Source organism: Gavialis gangeticus, unplaced genomic scaffold (assembly GCF_001723915.1).
Source record: "Gavialis gangeticus isolate Ggan-Ray unplaced genomic scaffold, GavGan_comp1, whole genome shotgun sequence".
Classification (NCBI taxonomy): domain Eukaryota; kingdom Metazoa; phylum Chordata; order Crocodylia; family Gavialidae; genus Gavialis; species Gavialis gangeticus.
The window spans coordinates 46,854,474-46,872,019 of record NW_017728997.1 but is presented as its reverse complement, the minus strand read 5'-3'; the positions used below and the strand labels follow the sequence as shown (position 1 = coordinate 46,872,019).

Here is a 17,546-nt window from a genome sequence, read left to right as displayed (position 1 = left end):
TTCCTGTCTCAGCTGGCAGCCAGATCAGGGGCCTGCAGCCCCCGCAGCCCTCCTGGAACTGCGGGCCCCCACCTGCCTGCAAGATGAGAGAAGCTGTTTTGAGCTTCCCCATTATAGCAAATGGGCAAAATGTCAAAACAGCATCACTGTTTCAACAAAGTGAAACAGAACAGTGGTTTCTAATCAAAATGAAATTCAAAATGAAACACTGTTCTGTCAAAAACTCAAGCTGAAACAGAACGGTGCTGTTTCACAGCCCTACAAGCCAGCTGTGCCCATGTGGCTGGAGGCAGAACATAGGAACACAGTGCAGCGCTGGCCCAGCCTGGCTACCTGCCAGGGACTGAGGGTGGGGGCGTGGGTGCAGGGGGAAGGGGGCTGGGAGCCTTGTGTTATCTGGGCCCAGCTGTGTTCCCCACTTCTCCCTGGTACCCTTCTCTCGCCCTGACTCCCAGTGTTTGGCCGGGTTGGGCTGGGGCTGCTCTGTGTTCCTGTGTGTCAACTCCTGCGCATCACTTTGGGCCCCATGGGTGCAGCTGGCATGACTCCTGCCCAACCCGGCAGTGTACCAGGGACTCAGAGTCAGGCAGGAACCACATCAGGGTAGGGCAGGAGCTGCGCCCACATCGTGCAGCCTGAAGCAGTGCGCAGGAACACAGCACAGCACTGCATTAGCAACACCTATGTCCCTACCAGGTCCTAGCCTGGCAGAGCCCAGATAACCCAAGGCTCTTGGCCCGCTTCCCCCCTGTGCTCCCTCCAGCATGAAGAACCTTACCTGAGCTTAGGCTCGCATGGGGATGGGCTGTCTGATCTGCAAACAGCTGCAGGGTTGGAGCTGTGCACAGACAGCCTTGCAGGGCAGAAGCCTGGCCAGCAGCCCAGTAACCCCTACCTTGGAGCATGCACTGGGGGTTGGGGGGTGGAACCAGGAGGGCCAGGGAGGGGAATGGCTGCTGTTGCTGCAGCCAACTGGCATGGGGAAGGGAGAAGGCTGAGAGGTGCCAAAAGCCTGGGCAGCCATGGGCCGGACACAATTCTCCTTCAAAAGCGTAGCCACGGGCCAGATAGAATAATTTGGAGCATTTATAGACACGCTCCGGGAGGTGGGGTGTGGTGGGGAATACGCTTTAATGGTTGGGGATTGTACCTTCCCTTGTCTGCCTGCCCCTTGTGGCACCTCCACCTTCTCGTACCTTGGAGCATCATGGGGGAACACAAACTGTATCCTGGGCTGTCTCTTCTCAGCCACATACAGGAGCTCTGTCTCTGAGCTGGACCAGACTAGACAGCCAAACTGATCTGATGTAGAGAGAAATGGAGCTGGGCTAAGTGCCTGCTCCAGCTGGGTTTCTGTTGGATTGATGCTCCAGCAGTATAGCCTTGCTGGGGAAGTGGGGAGGGGGGATATCTGCCTTGTTGCACTTGGACTTCTATGTCTGAAACACTCTGCCCCAGATATTTACCTCCAGCAGCTCTTGCTTCTCCCCCAGTCCTGGTGTCAGATGAGAATGGTTCTATGTGCCCCTGTGGGTGAATCCCAGCTCAGCAGCCTGCAGGGTGGGAAAGAAGGGCAGGCGTAAGTGGCAGGGCCTGAATAGCAGCTCCACCGCAGAGCAGGGTGAGGGTGGGCTGCTGAGTGCAGTGAGTTCCAAAGACAAGAGCCCGGACATGGTCTACAATCCCTTGACCTCTGATGCGAACCACCAACCCATGCTCACACCTCCAGTTTCTGCAAAGGGTGAGAGTCCCAGTCTCTGCTGAGACTGTGTGAGTGTTAGCTGTCTCCTTGTGGCTCAGGAATCGTGGAGTTGAGAGGCTGCAGTGTGCCTGTTTTTAGGACTGTGTTCTTTATGTGGTAGCAGTTCCTCCATGCTGCCAGGGTGGTGGGGCAGGAAGGTGGATGCTGTGAGATACCAGGAGGATGCGGTGGAGTATTGCAACAGGGGCGCTCTGGGGATGGGGTGCCACAAGGTACTGCACATGCCATGTATTGGTCCCAGATATCAGTGGAGATGATGTTGCCGGTGACAGAGTCAATAGGCTGCCCGCGAGGTGCACACTGCACTGGCAGCTGAACCACAGCTGTTTCTGGTGTTCCAGGTCAGGGTGGCACCACTCTATAGGGAGAGGAGTTAGGCAGGTGCCAGGTTAGCTTTGAGCCCTCAGGTACACAGGATCCTGCCCTGACTTCATGGTGCCAACCCCAGGCTGCACGAAGGAGCACCAGCCCTTTGGCGAATACAGAAGGGCAGGAATGAGCAGACCTTGGCACACCTGGGGGGCAGAAGGGCAGGACTTTGGCACACCTGGGGGGCAGATAGGGTGGGGGGTGATACTCCAGTCACTGTGACCTCCCTGTAGTGCTGGCCTTGAGAGTAAGTGAGACTGCTGCTTGGCTCCCTCAGCCAGCAGGAAGCCCCACCTACACCAGACCCTAGGCAGTCATGACAGGTGAACTCCTGGCCCTGGGCAGACACATTATGTCCCAGGGCTTTTGCCTCAGGCCCTGGGGTTGCTGGCTGCGTCTTTGTGGAATAGGTGTTGTGGGGCTAACATGCATCCCAGGGAGCAGGGTGTGCAGGGAATGACCCTCCCCTAATACACCTGTGTAGAGTGGGAAGCACAGACCACACATCCAGCTCCAAGGACAGTGCAGGCCACAGAGGGGAGATCCTGCTACCAGGCAGCAACAGCATCCAGCCTGTTGTGGGACTGGGTGTAGAGAAAGGTAGGTCCCATAGGTGGAAGCAGCAATGGGGCCTATTGCTGGGTTAAAAGGCAAGGCCAGAGATGCTGGACTCCCTGCACCCAGCAACTGCTGCCACCTGCCTCTGCACCTCTCCACAATAGCCCCTGTCCCCCATGTCCCTGTTTCCCTCCATGTCTCTAATCCCACCCTGTGTCTAGACTCCCAGGCTCCTGTCTGCACAGCAACCCTACCCCCAAGTCTCTTTCACCAGGCTCCCCTTCTTGGCAGTTCCCCTCCTTTTTCCACCTCCCGCATTTGCTCTGATTCGGAGGCCATGGAAGCAGAGCCAGGCCCCACCAATGACTCTGACTTCTTCCTGAGCTGGCAGCCAAGAGCCTGTGTGAAGAGCATAAACAGAGCAGGCTGGGCACCAGGCCAAGAGGCTGCACAGCTGCAGCTAGAGATGGTCCCAGGGTACGGTGCTGTTGCAGTGAGAGAAGGCAGAGACCCAAGGGTGACTGGGTAAAAGGAGGTGTGTTCAGGGCCAAAGGACCTGGGCAGGCATTGCTATCTCATGCCAGCTCAGCCAGTTCCCATCCTTGGTTTGTCCTACCAAAGCTCACTGTGCAGTGTGTCCTATTCACCACCTACACAACACCAGGCTTTCCCCCCACCCATGCAGGTCTTGCCCCCCACAGCAGTGAGACTGGATTGGGCCCCAGGGGCAGCTGTCAAGCCCCCTGGTGGCCATGCAGCTCCTGCCCTGCTCCAGCTCCTTGAATATCCTCCCTTTCCTCTCTCCTGGTACACCTTAGATGCAATTAGATTATGAAAATGGAGGCTGCCCCAGTCATACCCAATCTTTTCACCCCATAGGCCAGATGAGTGGTGCCAGGTTGGATCCAGTCCATAGGCCCAATGTGGTATGCAGTACTGGCTTAACTAGGGCCCGATTCACCTGCATAGAAATGGCCTGGCTGGGGTCCACTGCAGCTGTGTGGGAATGGCCCTGCTGGAGCCAAATGCTGCCTCATGGGGCTTGGAAATCTAGCAGCAGGGGAGCAGTGACTGTTAATTGCTGCAACTGCTCTGCTGCCAAATTTCTAAACCAGTAGAGAGCCCCAAAGGCCAGATGGCATGGCCCCACGGGGCTAGTGATTAAGTACTACTTTATTAAACTAAACAAGGTATGTTTATAGAGCAAGTGTATCCTGCCCCAACATATTATGGAGCACAGTGCAGAGACATAAAACCTGTTCTGCTGGACCAAAGCAGGGCCAGGGGTACTTGGTAGCAGGGCAAATCAGCTATTTATTCTGCAGCCACAGCTGCTCCTAGCCAGATCCCAGGCCACAGACCTTTTGGTGTGTGGATCACAGGTACTTCTCGGGGGCTTCCTGGACTGCCACAACCCATCTTCCCTGCTATACACAGCACAGCGCTCTTGGGGGAAGCACCAAGCTGGGCTTGTACTTTGCCCACTGCTGCATTCCTCAGAGGGGCACAAGCCACTCTGTGTTTGAGTTAACAGGGGAAGTTAACTCTCAGGCTAGACAAGGCAACAGCTGTCTTGAGTAACTCTTAACAGGGACGTGGCAGCAGGGAGATAAGACTCTGGGGATCCAAACCTGCTGCCTCCCTACAGGTTTTTTTCTCTTTCTGAACTACCCTGGAATTCATCTCCCTCAGGGCAGTCTCAAATCCATTTTGTCCTGAACTTTGGGTACAAGGATGTGCTTGTCACGAACAGTTTCTTGCCATTCTCACAAAAGCCTGTCCTCCCTGCTGGAGCACACAAGCAACCCCCATCCCTGTCCCCTCCAGGAGGATCCATGCAAGCACAGTCTGGGGCCCTCCAGCTGAGCTCCTGGGATGCCTGGCAGCAGTAGGCGGCTGAGCCTTCACTTGCGCCTGTGGCTAGAGAGGACTGAAACGGACTTGACCAGTAAGCTGTTCTCTCTTGCTGAGAAACTGGAGTGTAGGCAGCATGGTCCTGCAGTTACAGATCCTTCTGGCCATCCCTTCAGTCTCTTTCTCATTCCATCTGCTCTCATGTGTCTCCTGGTGGAGCAGTTAGTATGACAAATTTGTAAGCAACTTGGAACAGTCTGAGAATGGAAAACATCAATAATCAGGAGCAGGGGCAGCACCATGTGTCCTATTTAAAAGCAGGGGAGTGTTCAGTAAATAGGACACTAGTGAAGTACCACCTCCTGTGATGGCCAATTGTGCCACAGGGCAGAGAATCACTCTCTGGTGCAAAAGGGCTTCACAGGGCATAACTGCCAACTTCACTGACAGGTGGGCTGGGCAAAGGGTACTCTATCAGACATAGTTTTGCTGGAAGCAATAATGGGAGCAGGAACAGTGCTGGATACATGGGTAGGGAGGGACTGTGGCTTGGACCACAAAGTGGCAGTAGACCTGCACGGCAGAGTCCCTCATTCCTGTATTTAGAGAGCACTGCAATTGCCCAAGGGTGCAGGGCTCCTTTTTCTCTTGTCCTGGTGCTTTAAAAGGCCTTGCCAAAAGGAAGAGGCACCTGTCTATCTGTAGCCCATGGCTCTCCCAGCCCTGCCTGCTGTTCTCAAGTGGTCTGGTGCCAAGGGCACAGGGTGGCAGAGGTCAGCTGACATTCGGGTCCTTAGCCCCTTCACATCTGGTAACAGAAGCCATGCAGGCTGCCCCCTAGGGATGAAAGTGAGGCAGAGGCTAGCTCAGCTGTACTGTTTATTAACAGGGGGTTACAGCATTAGGTGGGGGTGCAGTGCACAGCAGCATCCCCTACAGGGCAGGGTACAGGTGCCTACAGTCAGCACTTAAGGTGCTTTATCAGCCACAGTGCCATGTTCATGAAGCCATCAGCCTCGGCCTCCACGCCAGAGAGCGCATGGTTGTTCCCTGGGTACCACAGCAGTCTGGAGGAAGAAATGGGAATTAATAAGGGCCTTCAGTCTGCTCCAACCATCTCCAAGGGATCTCTACCCACCTGCCCTGTAGCTAGACAAACAGTCCAGCTCCCAAGTGAAGCAAACCCTTCATTCATCTCGTCTCAGACCTGATCAGCTTCCTCCAGGATGCCAGCAAAACACCAGCCCACCCCACCCCACACATGGCCCCCTGCCTTCACTCTTGGCTCTAGTCCCAACCCAGCCACCCCGTCCAAACACATGTCCATCAGTCCCTGCCGTGCAATCCAAACTGCCCCCTGGCAAACCCAGGTACAAATTCTGTCCCTGTCCATTCTGTCCACAAGCCTCCAAGCTGTTCCCAACAATCCCTGGGTCCCTCCCTGTGACCTGCTCACCGGGTGGGGATACCCCTGGCTTTAAGGGCGTGGTAATACTCCAGCCCCTGCTTTGGAGGGACTCGCTTGTCATCTTCTCCCAGCATCAGGAGCACAGGGGTCTGGACCTGGAAGGGGAGTGAATCAGAACCTGGGTCCCACAGCCAGCACTAGGGGTCCAAATCTGGGAGAGGAGGAAGAGTAATGCAGTCTTACCTTGTCAACATACTGCATGGGAGACTTGCGCAGCATCTCCGTCCAGTGGGCAGCATTTGGGAGGGTGGTGGGCGTGAAGAAAAAGCCAGCTTCAGTCAGGCACCTGTGGAAGAAGCCAAGGCCCAATTTCACTGAGGGCATAGGGGGGCAGGGGCTGGGTGCAGTCAGGGGCTGTGATTCAGGCCTGGGGCACTCACCAGTCTGGGATGTCAGTGCAGCTGATCATGGAGGCCATATTGACAACTGGGTTTCGAACGATACAAGCCTGGTAGGTGCCCGGGTACTGGCCAATGAGATGGCAAGCAAGGAAGCCCCCATGTGAACCACCCACCAGGGCTACCCGGGTTGAGTCCAGTGGCTCTTCCTGTAATACCCGTTCCACACAGTGCTGCAGTGGGATGAGAACAGACAGTTGGGAGGGGCAGCAGGAGTGCCCGCAGCCCAGCTGGGCAAGGAGCAAGAGGGGCAAGCAGGGTTGTCCAGGGTCAGGTCAGGAGAGGCAGGGGTGGAGAGGGAATAGGGAGGGGTATAACTGGCTCAGCAAGGTTGGGGCAGGGGAACAGATAGCTCACTTGGTTGAAGAGCACATGGCCCAGATCCCTATCAGGTGACTGGCAGAGGTTACCCCTGCTGTTCCCTAGGGATTAACTAGACAGAACTTTCCCCCAGGCAAAGGATCACAGTGATGGCCCGCAGGGAGGATTTCAGAGTTGTGGCCCCAGCTTCTCAAGGGTGCAAGCTGCATGGTGGTACTCAGCCTTGTGGCCTGTACCTGTACATCTTGTACGTCCTGGCTGCCCACATTGCCTGGCAGGGAAGCGATGTTGTCCTGGCCGAAGCCTAGCGAGCCACGGTAGTTCACTAGGACAGAGAGCAATGTCACTCTAAGTCCCTTGCCCCCACCTCAGGCAATCCCCAAAGACACTCCCCAAAGTGTCTGCCTGCCACTGAGCACCACAGCAGGTGACAGGCTGGTATGTGGGGGATGGGGACTGTCTCTGCCGGAGATTCTGCCCTTCAAGTGGCATAGTGGCCTAGCCTTTATGTGGGGCAGGAGTGGTACCTATGCTGCAGGATGGGTAGGCTCCAGCAGTGTTCTGTCCCTGTGACCTCCCTACCCTCTGCCTTGACCTAGCACTGCCAGGGCAAACCTCACATATTAAGTGCCTTGAGAGCTGCCCCAGTGGTTGTCTCCATTCTGTCAGCCCCTCCCTACAACTGTGCACACCAAAAGCATAGCTGCTGCCCACCAACTGCTGCGCCTCCAGTCTCTGTTCAAGAGTCTGGTGCTTCGCTAGAAGTGGGTTGCAGGAACTCCTGGCACTGTGGCACTTGAGAGCCTCTGCCTTTCCCTAGGGCATCCCTTGGAGTGAACCCTAACCCAGCAGAACCTCCCCAGGGCAATTTAGCTAGGATGAGGGAGAGTTCACAGCACCCATTAAGTAGGCCCCAGCACCACTGGTCCATGTTAGGTAGTCTGTGATAGCCCAATTCAGGCCCAATCTGGGGCAGCTATCTGTGCCCACCTCCCATCATGTTGCCAGCCTTCAACCCTATGCCACTGCCACATGATTCTTTGGCAGTAAGTGGGACTCACCCAGAAGCACAGCAAAGCCCATCCTGCAGAGCACTGCTGGGTACAGCATCCAGCTGGCTACAAAGACTGAATGAGGACCTCCTACAAAGGGGAAGCAGAGGTGAGCCCTACAGGGCCTGCAAGAAGAGGTGGCAGTGCTGCCAGTGTGGTGGGGAGGAGGGGGCTTACCATGGGGTACAACCACAAGAGGTGGCTTGTTTGGGCTGGCCATCTGGCTGGGCCGCAAAAGGATGGCTTCAAAATCAAGACCCTCTGCACAGGGGTTGGGTCAGGGAGAAAGAGACAAGAAAGGTTGGCAGTCATTAACAACGACAAGGCTGGGATCTACAGTGCTTGCCAAGCCCAGACAAGGAGCTCTCTCCCAGGTCCCCAGCTAAGCTTGTGCTCATGGCTCAGCCCCTCCTGCCCTTGTACTCACCATACTGAGGGTTTTCCTGCTCTGAAGGAGGCTGCAGGGACTGGATGACCCAGCTGATGTCTGACAAGGGGGCAGCATCTTCCAGACAGACCCAGCTCACCTGGGCCTCTTGGCCAACACTAGGAAGGAAGCCCACCTTCTACAAGGGAACATCAATAGCATCAGCAGCACTGGCACCAGCACACATGCTGTTCTTCCATCACCAGGGGTGCTACTTTGCTGAGGGCCAGGGCAAGATGCTCTCCGGAAAGCCCCACAGAGAGGACAAAGTGGGCACAACCTTTGGCAACAGCTTCCTTTGGTGTAGGTAGGAAAAGACAGTATCTGACATGAGCTGAAGGCTAAAACTGACAGTGATGACTGCCACAGGCACCCAGAGCTCCAGTGATGTTCTCAATGATGACCTGCAACATCTGGCCCTGATCTCCTTGACAGGAGTATAGTTTGGGTGGTGCCTTGGGACACTGTCTGGAGGTGGAGGCAACTGGAAAGCTCTCACTACTGTAGCAGGCTCAGGGCTGGTGCACAGGGGAGAATGGTTCCAGCCCAGTGCCCCTTCTCCCCGATCCTGAATTGCCCCTTACCAGAGTTGGAGGGCAGCTTGGGGTCGAGAACTTGGCCACTAGAAGATCCCGGTTGATAGTAAGGAGTGTCCAGCTCCCTGGGGGAGCATCTGCAGGCAGGAAGAGAAAAAGATGTCACAGCCTATGGGGCCTGCTTGGTGCTGGGACTGCACTTAAGTCACTGGCCAGAACAGGAGGGATCTGGGGCAGTGGGTGCTGCCCAGTCCTGCAGGAACATGCAGGACCCCCAGTATCTCCAGAGGCAGGGAACAGAAGGTCCTGCAAAGTGGATGCAGGGCTGCCAGTACTTACCAGCTGTCAGGCAGTGCACACTGCTGGTCTGCGTGTCCACAACAAACAGGTCCTAGAGGGAACACCAAAGGGCAGAGCTTCTTCAGGCCGCTCATATCCCTGCATTGCCCCCTGCAGGGGACAGAATAGACACCTGGCTCCCCTGGACCACTGCTGGCCTGCAATGGGCAGGATGGCCTGACACTCCGGAGGTGAATGTACCCCAGTGAGGGGAGGGGGAAACCCCTATGGGTACAGCAGTTCATCTGGGACAAAGTGGAGTTGATTTAAAATCACTGGTCGGGAAGCCTCAATTTAATCACTGTTTTCTACAAAAACTGCATTCTTGTTGTTTGATATAACCTTCATTAACATATTCCCAAACAGGGTCTCTCGTACAGCCTTCCAAGCCTGATGCCATAATAGGTTTTCCCTTCTACTATACCATTCCCTCACTAGATCTCAAATCAATGGTGAGGCTGTATTCAGAAACATCCCACAAGACTTCCCACCAGACTCCTCTTCCTTGTCCAGATCTACTCCACCCCCAACAATCATTTAACTTCTTGAAACTTTCCACTTTTAGAGAGAGGCAAGGGCTTGACTCTGTGTACACAAACTTGCAGAGAGACAATAGGGGCTGATGGGTAGGTAAGCAGGTCTGTTATCTATCATCTTCATATGCAGCAATTAACAAGGATGTTATCTCTGGACAGACAAAACTGAAACTAAGCATCACAGAAATCCTTAATGAGATCTTCTAGACTGAGCACTGAGTCCCATTGGGTAGAGTGGTTTTCTTTAATCTTTACTAATCTATACAGAGGAGCCTCTGGGAACCCCATAAGATTAGGACCCTAATATAGTCCATGGCCCGTTGTGACCTATTTATAAAACTTTTCTAAAAAATTTAACATGAATATATTTGTCTCAGATAGTATAGAATTAGAAGTTGCAATCCCTATTCCATGGTGATACCTTTGAGTGCTAACATATCTTAAATTAAAATGATCTTTGATGTAGATTTTAAAAAAGAAGCACCTTAACAAAAAGAATTTAAAAATACAAATAAATAAAACAATCTGATTTAAATTTTCTTAAAAATCTGATCTTTTGATTTTTATTTTATTTTTTTTAAAAATCATTGATTTTTAACCATCTTGATCCGGGAGCTGAGCTCTGGCCCTTGCCAGCCCCTGCCCTCTTACCTGCTGGCTGCGCTGTGCTGTGTCTAACACAACCCGCCGGCTGTCAGCTGCCCAACACATCTCAGGCAGTGCTGTGCAGTAGATCCCTGGGAATACACCTGCAAAGAGAGAGCCCCATCTCTGCCAGAGAGAGCACAGACCACTAAGTCTCAATGGCAAGCCCTGGGAAGCAAGGTATGCCACTCAACTTGAATCTGACCCCTTCCCCATGTGCACAGCTTTGTCTTGCTGCCCCAGCCTGGGTTCCCCACATACAGCCTTGCCATTGCCCTTCATTCCTGACAGAAAGCACCTCCTCTTGCTGCCTAAGCAGACACTGCTTACATGCCACCTTGCACGTGCTGAGCCTAATTCCTGGGTACTCCATCTTCCCCACTTTTTAGCTACCTGAGCCCTTCCCTGCCTCCAGTCAGCTACTTACCCTGGCTCTGCCGAGGCACAATCTCTAGCACAGTGGAGGTTTGTTTTGTGTACCAGTCATACTGCAAAAGATGGCAACACAAGGCAGTCAGACAGTACCTACAGGGCTCTACTCTCATTTCTGCTTTGACAGAGCTCCCCTCCCCAGGAACTGAGGCCCAGCTGGTACCCTAGATAGCTGACCCAATGCTGGCCCTAGGCAGACACACATGCCATGCTGTCAGGGAAGGTGGATGAGATGCCCAAGCATGGCTAACTTCCAGGCAGCACTGAAGGGAGGCGGGGCTCTGCTAAGATATGCTGCCTCAGCTCTCACACTCACCATGGGATACTGTCTACTCTGCTATAGTGATGCCTCCCAGGCCACTCACACTGACAGCGTGGTCAGAATTCTTGGCCACTGGCTCCAGCCACACCACTATTCTGGTGGGCTAGCAGAGACTTCTGGGGTGCCCAGGAACAACTGCCCCATGGGTCAAGATGATGGCCAGGGTCGGCTCTGGCAGGCATTACTGCCACTCCCCTGCCTTGGGTCCCTGGTGCAGGCACCCCCTGGCTGGTGTCACACCACTCACCATACAAAGGCGGCTGCACTGCTGATGGGGCCCAAGTGCATTGTTCTCCAGATAGATGATGCGGCACTGGTCAGGGCTGAGGCGTGGGGACCACACAGCCTTGGTGTCATTAGACAGCAGCTCTGCAACAGAAGAAAAGGAGGCAGGCAGACAGGTTGTGATGGGCCAAGGGAAAAGGCAAAGCTTGGAAAGCAGCACAAGGAGAACATCACTCACCGCAGCACCCCCTTCTCAGGTCCACATAGAACAGTGCTGATCTGCAAATGGGATCACAGAAGTCATCATGGAAAGGGCCTGAGGGCACCTTCCCTTAGCAGCAAGGGGGCTGTGCCAGGCACCCAAACCTCACCCTTGCTTTAGCTGCATCCCTACAATTAATGGGCACCACAATCACAGGCCCGGATTCCAGGCTCTGCCCAGTGGCCCCTCACTAGTGCCAGCCTTGCACTAGACAAGCCATCTGCCCATGAGAACTGCTGTTTGCCAGCCTGAAGGGCAGCGGAGAAAAGCCACCCAGCTCAAGAGCCATAGCACACCCTAGTAGGACTTGAGGGCTCAGCTGAATGCTGGTGGAGATGCTTCTACAGCCAGCAACACTCTGGCTCCTGCTGCAGATGTAGCACGCAGGTAGGTCCCTTTCCCCAGTACCTAGTGTGTAGTTTGCTGCAAGCCATGGCTAGGTTTATGTTGAGGGGTGCCACAGGGCTCTCACCTGCGGTTGGTGCAGTGCCGCAGCCCCAGACGGAAGGGCTCATGCCACCAGCCTGCGAAGACCACACCAGTGTCACCAGGGGACCAGAAGGCCTGTGGGACAAAGCAGGAAAGCATTAGACAGCATAAGTGAAGCAGCTGGGACCTAGGATGACACTGGAAACAAACTGGGAGAAGAAAACAGAAGAGACAGCAGGATGACACTTTAGAGACTAACTGGTTCAGAGACAGAACCTTTCATAGGTGACAGCCTACTTCATCAGATACTAGCATCTGACAAAGCATCCTTATTAGTATCCGATGGAGTACACAGTTGCTTACAGAAAAGCTCATTTCTCTCTGAACCAGTTGGTCTTTACATTGGCACCCTGCCCTGCCTTCTGCCCAACACCCTCACAGAACTGTTTCCTTTATAACAACCCTGTATATATTGGAAGGTTGTTCTCATGTCCCTAGCCCCATCAACCTTCTCTTGCCTATATCAAACAAACCCAGTCACTTCCACCTTTGCCCTTGGGACATGTTCTCAAATGCTGTAGCATTCTTATCCTTCTTTGTTAGACAGTCTCCTGTTTCTCACCATCTTCACTGCAACTCGGTATTCCAAATGGGACACAGGACTCCAGTTGAGGCCTCACTGGTGCTAAGCACAGTGGAACAACAGCCCCTTACATTACCATTATATATACAACTCTCCTGTTCATGCATGATATTGCCTTTTTTGCCACAGTCTTGCATTGCTGACTTTGTGCGAGTTGTAGCCCCCTTTCAACTACTTATATAAAAATGAAGTACAGAAACATCCACAGATCTGAAAAGTCTGACACCTGCCCTACATGCAAGACAGGAACTGAGCCTGGAATCCATCACTACTCTGATGACGAGGGGGTCTTGGATCCAGATTATCTTATTGTTATGCTTCAGCTCCTCATGGGTGCCAGGCAGGGTGCGAAGGGGAAAGGAGAAGAGAGGGCTTTTTGGGTGCTTCTAGCTGCTGGCATCTGTATGCTCCCTACAGCTACTCAGCAGGGGAGGTGTTGGGTTGCAGTGACACGACCCTGCTCACCAGCCTCTCCCTATCCAGCTGCTTCCCCAATCCTCATGCTGACCTGTCCAGGGGAGATGTGGTCTGGGACACCTTCCAGCACAGAAACGTTGCTGCTCTCAATGTCCAGCACACATAGGGCAGGGACACTCTTGTTGCTCAGTGCCTCGCCCCAGTCCTCATGGTACACAAACTGCTCCCCCTAGAACACAAAATGTTATGAGTTGCCCAAAATGCCCACGCCACCCTGGTACCAGCACAGGCCATGTCATGGCCCAGCCCCACTGAGCCATAGCTTTTAAGTCTTGTGCCCTCCAGAACATAGGATCCTAGTAACAGTACAGGCTTGGCAGGGCCCAGTAGTCCTGCTCTAGGAACAAGTCACATCCAGGAGGTTTTGGCAAAGCTGACTCATCTGTATGGCTGAAGCATCCCTTAAAGCAACATAGAGCCCACATTGAACAAAGTAAACACAGTACAGAAGAGAAAAGAATGATTACTCCCCTACCCTGAGAAGTCAACCCAGTGCTCAAGACCAACAGAGCACTTTGTGAGTGTAGGAGATAAACTTGGATTTCCTGTTGTAAAAGGAAGCCTGTTACTTTAAGGGATGCTTCGGCAGGTTAAGCTGGCTGTGTGGGGGCCAGCAGCTAGGAAGCAGGCTAGCCACTGGACAGCTAGATGCTAGAAAGCAGGAAGACTAGTAACCATAGAGATAGGGGCTACCACTAAGGACTGACTATTCCAGGAGCTAGGTGCACAAGTTGCACAGGGGGCAGACATCTAGGCAGTCCAGAAACAAAGAGAAACAAGCAAATGAGCTAAGCCAGGGCAGAGAAGGGCAGGCTCATCATCAAGCCAAAATGGAAAGTCCTGTGGATGGCTGGAGAACCACCTGACAGGAAGGGGTGGAGCTCTGGAGGAACACAAAACCAGTGCTTTAGGCCACATGGTCAGTCTGGCCTTGCAGGCACCAGACAGAGGAGATCCCGAACTGCCTGGCTGACACAGCAGGCTTAAGCTGAAAGGGCCAGAGCCTTGGGCCCAGAAAAAAAGACTGGTGTAGTGGAAGCAGCTCAGCCTGGGATCAGGGACCCAGAGGACTAATATAGGGCTACAGCTGCTGTACAAGGTCAGGGGCCAGAGAGAAGGCTGGGGCCAGAACAGGTTTAAGCAGAGGGTGAAAGCCTGGGGAGGGATTAGGGCCAGGGGTCAAGAGAAGACAGAAGGTATTACCATGGCCAGGGGCCTGGCAGTTTGATGGGAGTGTGACAGAGGGACCAGAGGATCCAGTGGACAACTTGAAGTAACATCTATGAGGCATGGGAATGGCTGTAGGGGTTGAAGGAGGTCACGAATAGCCCTTAAGGCAGTGGGTACCTGGAGAGACTGATGGAGCCAGGGGGGCTTGACTTAGGTCAGCAGGGTACAGGATGGACCTGCTGACTAAGAATAAGCTAGGGTTTGCTCTGCAACCCTGGGGCAGCCTCCCTTTTTACAAAAAGAAATAGTTCCATCAAGGCATGACAGGTGAGAGGAAAGGGAGGGCACCTTGAGTGGCTGGAGTGGGAAAAGAAGCATGCAGCTGCCCCTGGGCCCAGCCCTGCTACACCTGTGTCCCTAAACTGTCGCACATCACTCCAGTTCCTCAAGATCTACCCAACCCCTGCGCACCTTGAGGGCTTTGTCTTGTTTCTCAGGCCTCGACACTCCGTCCTCTTCCTCAGCTGTGCTGCTGCTTAGTTCAGGTGCCTTACTCTGAAAGAAGGACTCAGTCTTTGGGCGTTTTTTCTCCGCCACATACAGAAGATGGGTCTCTGAGTGCGACCAGGCTAGGCAGCCAAACTGATCTGCAAAAACGTAGGTCAGACATGGACAGGCACTATGGCCCAGCACATCCAGTATAATGCCTCAAGGGCCTACCCCCCACCTTACCAGTCAGCCCCAGGTATGCCATTCTACTACTCAGCCAGCCCCAGGGTCTAGGATCAACCTTTCCCTCCTTTGTTACTCATATACCTTTGCTACCAGCCCAGTGGCCCTGTGAATATACTACTCCACCCCCACCTGCACTTCAGCGAAAAGGGGCTCCCAGGAACCCAGGGATGCCCCACAGTGAGCCTGCTCACCATCTTCGTAGATGCTGCCATGCTTCTCCAGTCCTGTCAAGTTGATGCTCTTCACTTTGCGATTCTGATCCCAGATCTGAGATTACAGAGATGTCAAGAGATGAAGCCCTGTGATTCTAACCCTCAGAGACATCAGGAACCAAGGCATCCAGTCACCCTCCTTGGGGAGCCATGCATCAGCCTAACAATTATTGGCTTTCCCAGCTGCAGTGTGTCCAGGGCAGATGCCTTTTAAAACTGACTTGATGCCACCCTGCTGGATGCAGGTAAGCCCTGACCTGTGGAATTTCAGCAGGGTGGGAGCCATCACCTCTGGGATATTCAGATAGCTGTGGGGACCATTCTGATGGAACAGGTACAACAGAAACCAGAGACAGCTTTGTCAGCTGTACAGCAGAGAGCTGGAGCTGATGCCCTGCAGACCCCTCTGGGTCAGCCCCACTGTGCCTGGCAAGAAAATGAGTGTGGATATCCAACGCTCAACGTTCACCACTCTGGGCCCTGCCTCTCATCAGAAGGCAGGCCTCACTAAGCTGTACTGGGGCATGTCCTAATCATGAGATCCAAGGATGGCAGAAGCCCGTGCCTGGCTGATGCTGTCGGGCAAAGATCCATACCCAGCTGCCTGGCAGGTATGCAGGGAAAGGGATCCAAGCCAATCAGGTATGGGGTTTGGAGCAGGCATAGGGTATGGAGCCACAGGTGGGAGTCTGCCAGGAATCTAGAAAAAGGGCAGCAAGCAGCTTGGAGGTCAAATGAAAGTCTGCCCTTTCTCCTAAGAGCTACTAGCACCAGGTCCTGTCTGGCTCTTCTGAAAGGGCCAAGCAAGGTTAATGCAGACACATGGTATCTAGTCATAAATGACTGAGGCCCCCTGGTCTCCTCCAGCAGCCAGATGGATGGACTCACTTCCAAGAACTGCTTCTCCTCGCCTTTGCTGTTGCTGGCCTTTCGCAGTACGGCTTTCAGTGTCCCACTGGGTGACTCTCTGCTCAGCAGCCTGAAAGGGTAGACCAGCCCCATTACCAGAAGGGCAAGGAGGCACCAAGGGGCTCTGGTACTGAGCACACCCCTCCCAGAGGTGTGATCAGTGAGCCTGCACTAGCCCTCTGCCTGAGGTGGCACAGCAGGAGATACTAGGCAATGCAGTAAAGGTGCGAGGGCCAGGGGCAGTTCTGCTACCAGGCTTTCCTATGCAGCAACTCCTGGAGCTACTCTCGAGATGTTCTGTGAACAGGACCAGGTTGGGGGTTTCAGGGCTGGGCAAGGATACGGTGGCTCCCAATGGGGCTGTGAGGCCCCCTGGAAACAGCCCCATCCAACCCCTCCCCACCCTAGAAGGGGCCCCTCTTTCAGGCATGGGGCCAGATGCATCAAGTGTCCATCCCTGCTACTGGCACTCCTGGCACAGTGATCAGGGCAGGGGCAGGCAACAATACTACCCGAACTACTCACTAGCTGCTCAAAGCCCCCAGAGCCCAGGCAAGACAGCCCTTCGCCATCGTTCCAGTCAGGCTTGAGTAAGGGAGACAGTAGCTCCCAGCCAAGCCTTGGGGACATGACAGCTGCTGATGGGGAACGCTAGCAGACAGCGCAGACTCACTCGCCCTTTATCTCGGTGCAGGCACCCGAGGGGCCCGAGTACACGATGGTTTTGCTGTCATGGAAGACAAGGTACTGACGGCAGAACTTCACACTTTCGGCTCTCTCCAAGTCCCGCTGAGACCACTCTAGAAGGGGAACAAATTCAACTGCCACCCAGGGGCACTAATTCTTCCCCCCTGCACCATCTTCATGCACTGAGGAAGAAACCAGATAGTACAGCTGCTCCCAGATGCCCCCCTTCTGCTGTGCTGGGTCCCAATTCTCACTTCTTTGTGACAAAGAGCACGTGAGGACAGAGATCCCATGAGGCCTAAGTGCCCATGCCACCTGGAAGCAGGCCCGCCTACTGCCACCAGATAGGACTGGGCCCAAGACCTGGGTCCAATTCTTGCAGCTGCCTCAACCCCTCTGCACAGCCTTGGGGAAATCAGACCTTGATTTTCAAGCCTTAGCAGCTGCCTGTGCCATTAGGGTCTGGCCAATCAGTCCCCAGCCCCTTCCTGTGTCTCAGCATCCCACTGTGGGGTGGGGGTAGGAGTGCCCTTCCCAGCAGGAGCCACACACCAGCACCACACAAGGTGCCCTGGGCAGCACCGGGGTGGACAGGGCAGGGGGCACGAGGAGGCTGGGCGGGGCGCTCAGCCAAATGCGGGGGTCACATGCACGTGAGCACGGGGCTACCCCTCTGACTGCCACCAGCCGCAGCCCTCAAGATGCCGCGGCCCCGAAGGCGAGGGGGCGGGGCGGGGCGGGGCGGGGGCCGGGCTTGCACCGCGAGCTCAAGGCAGGC

General features: G+C 54.4%; 1 protein-coding gene across 1 annotated transcript in view; it reads right to left on the bottom strand.

Moving 5' to 3' along the window:
- Positions 1-5,409: 5,409 nt before the first annotated feature.
- The window catches only part of APEH (acylaminoacyl-peptide hydrolase), a 17,159-nt gene continuing 5,022 nt past the window's right edge, over positions 5,410-17,546 (bottom strand). The window contains exons 2-21 of the mRNA XM_019504621.1: positions 16,755-16,918; positions 16,061-16,151; positions 15,152-15,227; positions 14,697-14,872; positions 13,087-13,224; positions 11,979-12,070; positions 11,483-11,523; positions 11,267-11,388; positions 10,693-10,753; positions 10,272-10,369; positions 9,085-9,136; positions 8,794-8,882; positions 8,210-8,348; positions 7,960-8,043; positions 7,792-7,872; positions 6,967-7,055; positions 6,392-6,582; positions 6,195-6,297; positions 6,000-6,106; positions 5,410-5,610 (exon numbers count right to left, since the gene is read on the bottom strand). Coding sequence (XP_019360166.1) covers positions 5,505-5,610; positions 6,000-6,106; positions 6,195-6,297; positions 6,392-6,582; positions 6,967-7,055; positions 7,792-7,872; positions 7,960-8,043; positions 8,210-8,348; positions 8,794-8,882; positions 9,085-9,136; positions 10,272-10,369; positions 10,693-10,753; positions 11,267-11,388; positions 11,483-11,523; positions 11,979-12,070; positions 13,087-13,224; positions 14,697-14,872; positions 15,152-15,227; positions 16,061-16,151; positions 16,755-16,918 — 2,100 coding nt within the window. The 3' untranslated portion in view covers positions 5,410-5,504. The remainder of the gene's footprint in view (positions 5,611-5,999; positions 6,107-6,194; positions 6,298-6,391; positions 6,583-6,966; positions 7,056-7,791; positions 7,873-7,959; positions 8,044-8,209; positions 8,349-8,793; positions 8,883-9,084; positions 9,137-10,271; positions 10,370-10,692; positions 10,754-11,266; positions 11,389-11,482; positions 11,524-11,978; positions 12,071-13,086; positions 13,225-14,696; positions 14,873-15,151; positions 15,228-16,060; positions 16,152-16,754; positions 16,919-17,546) is intronic.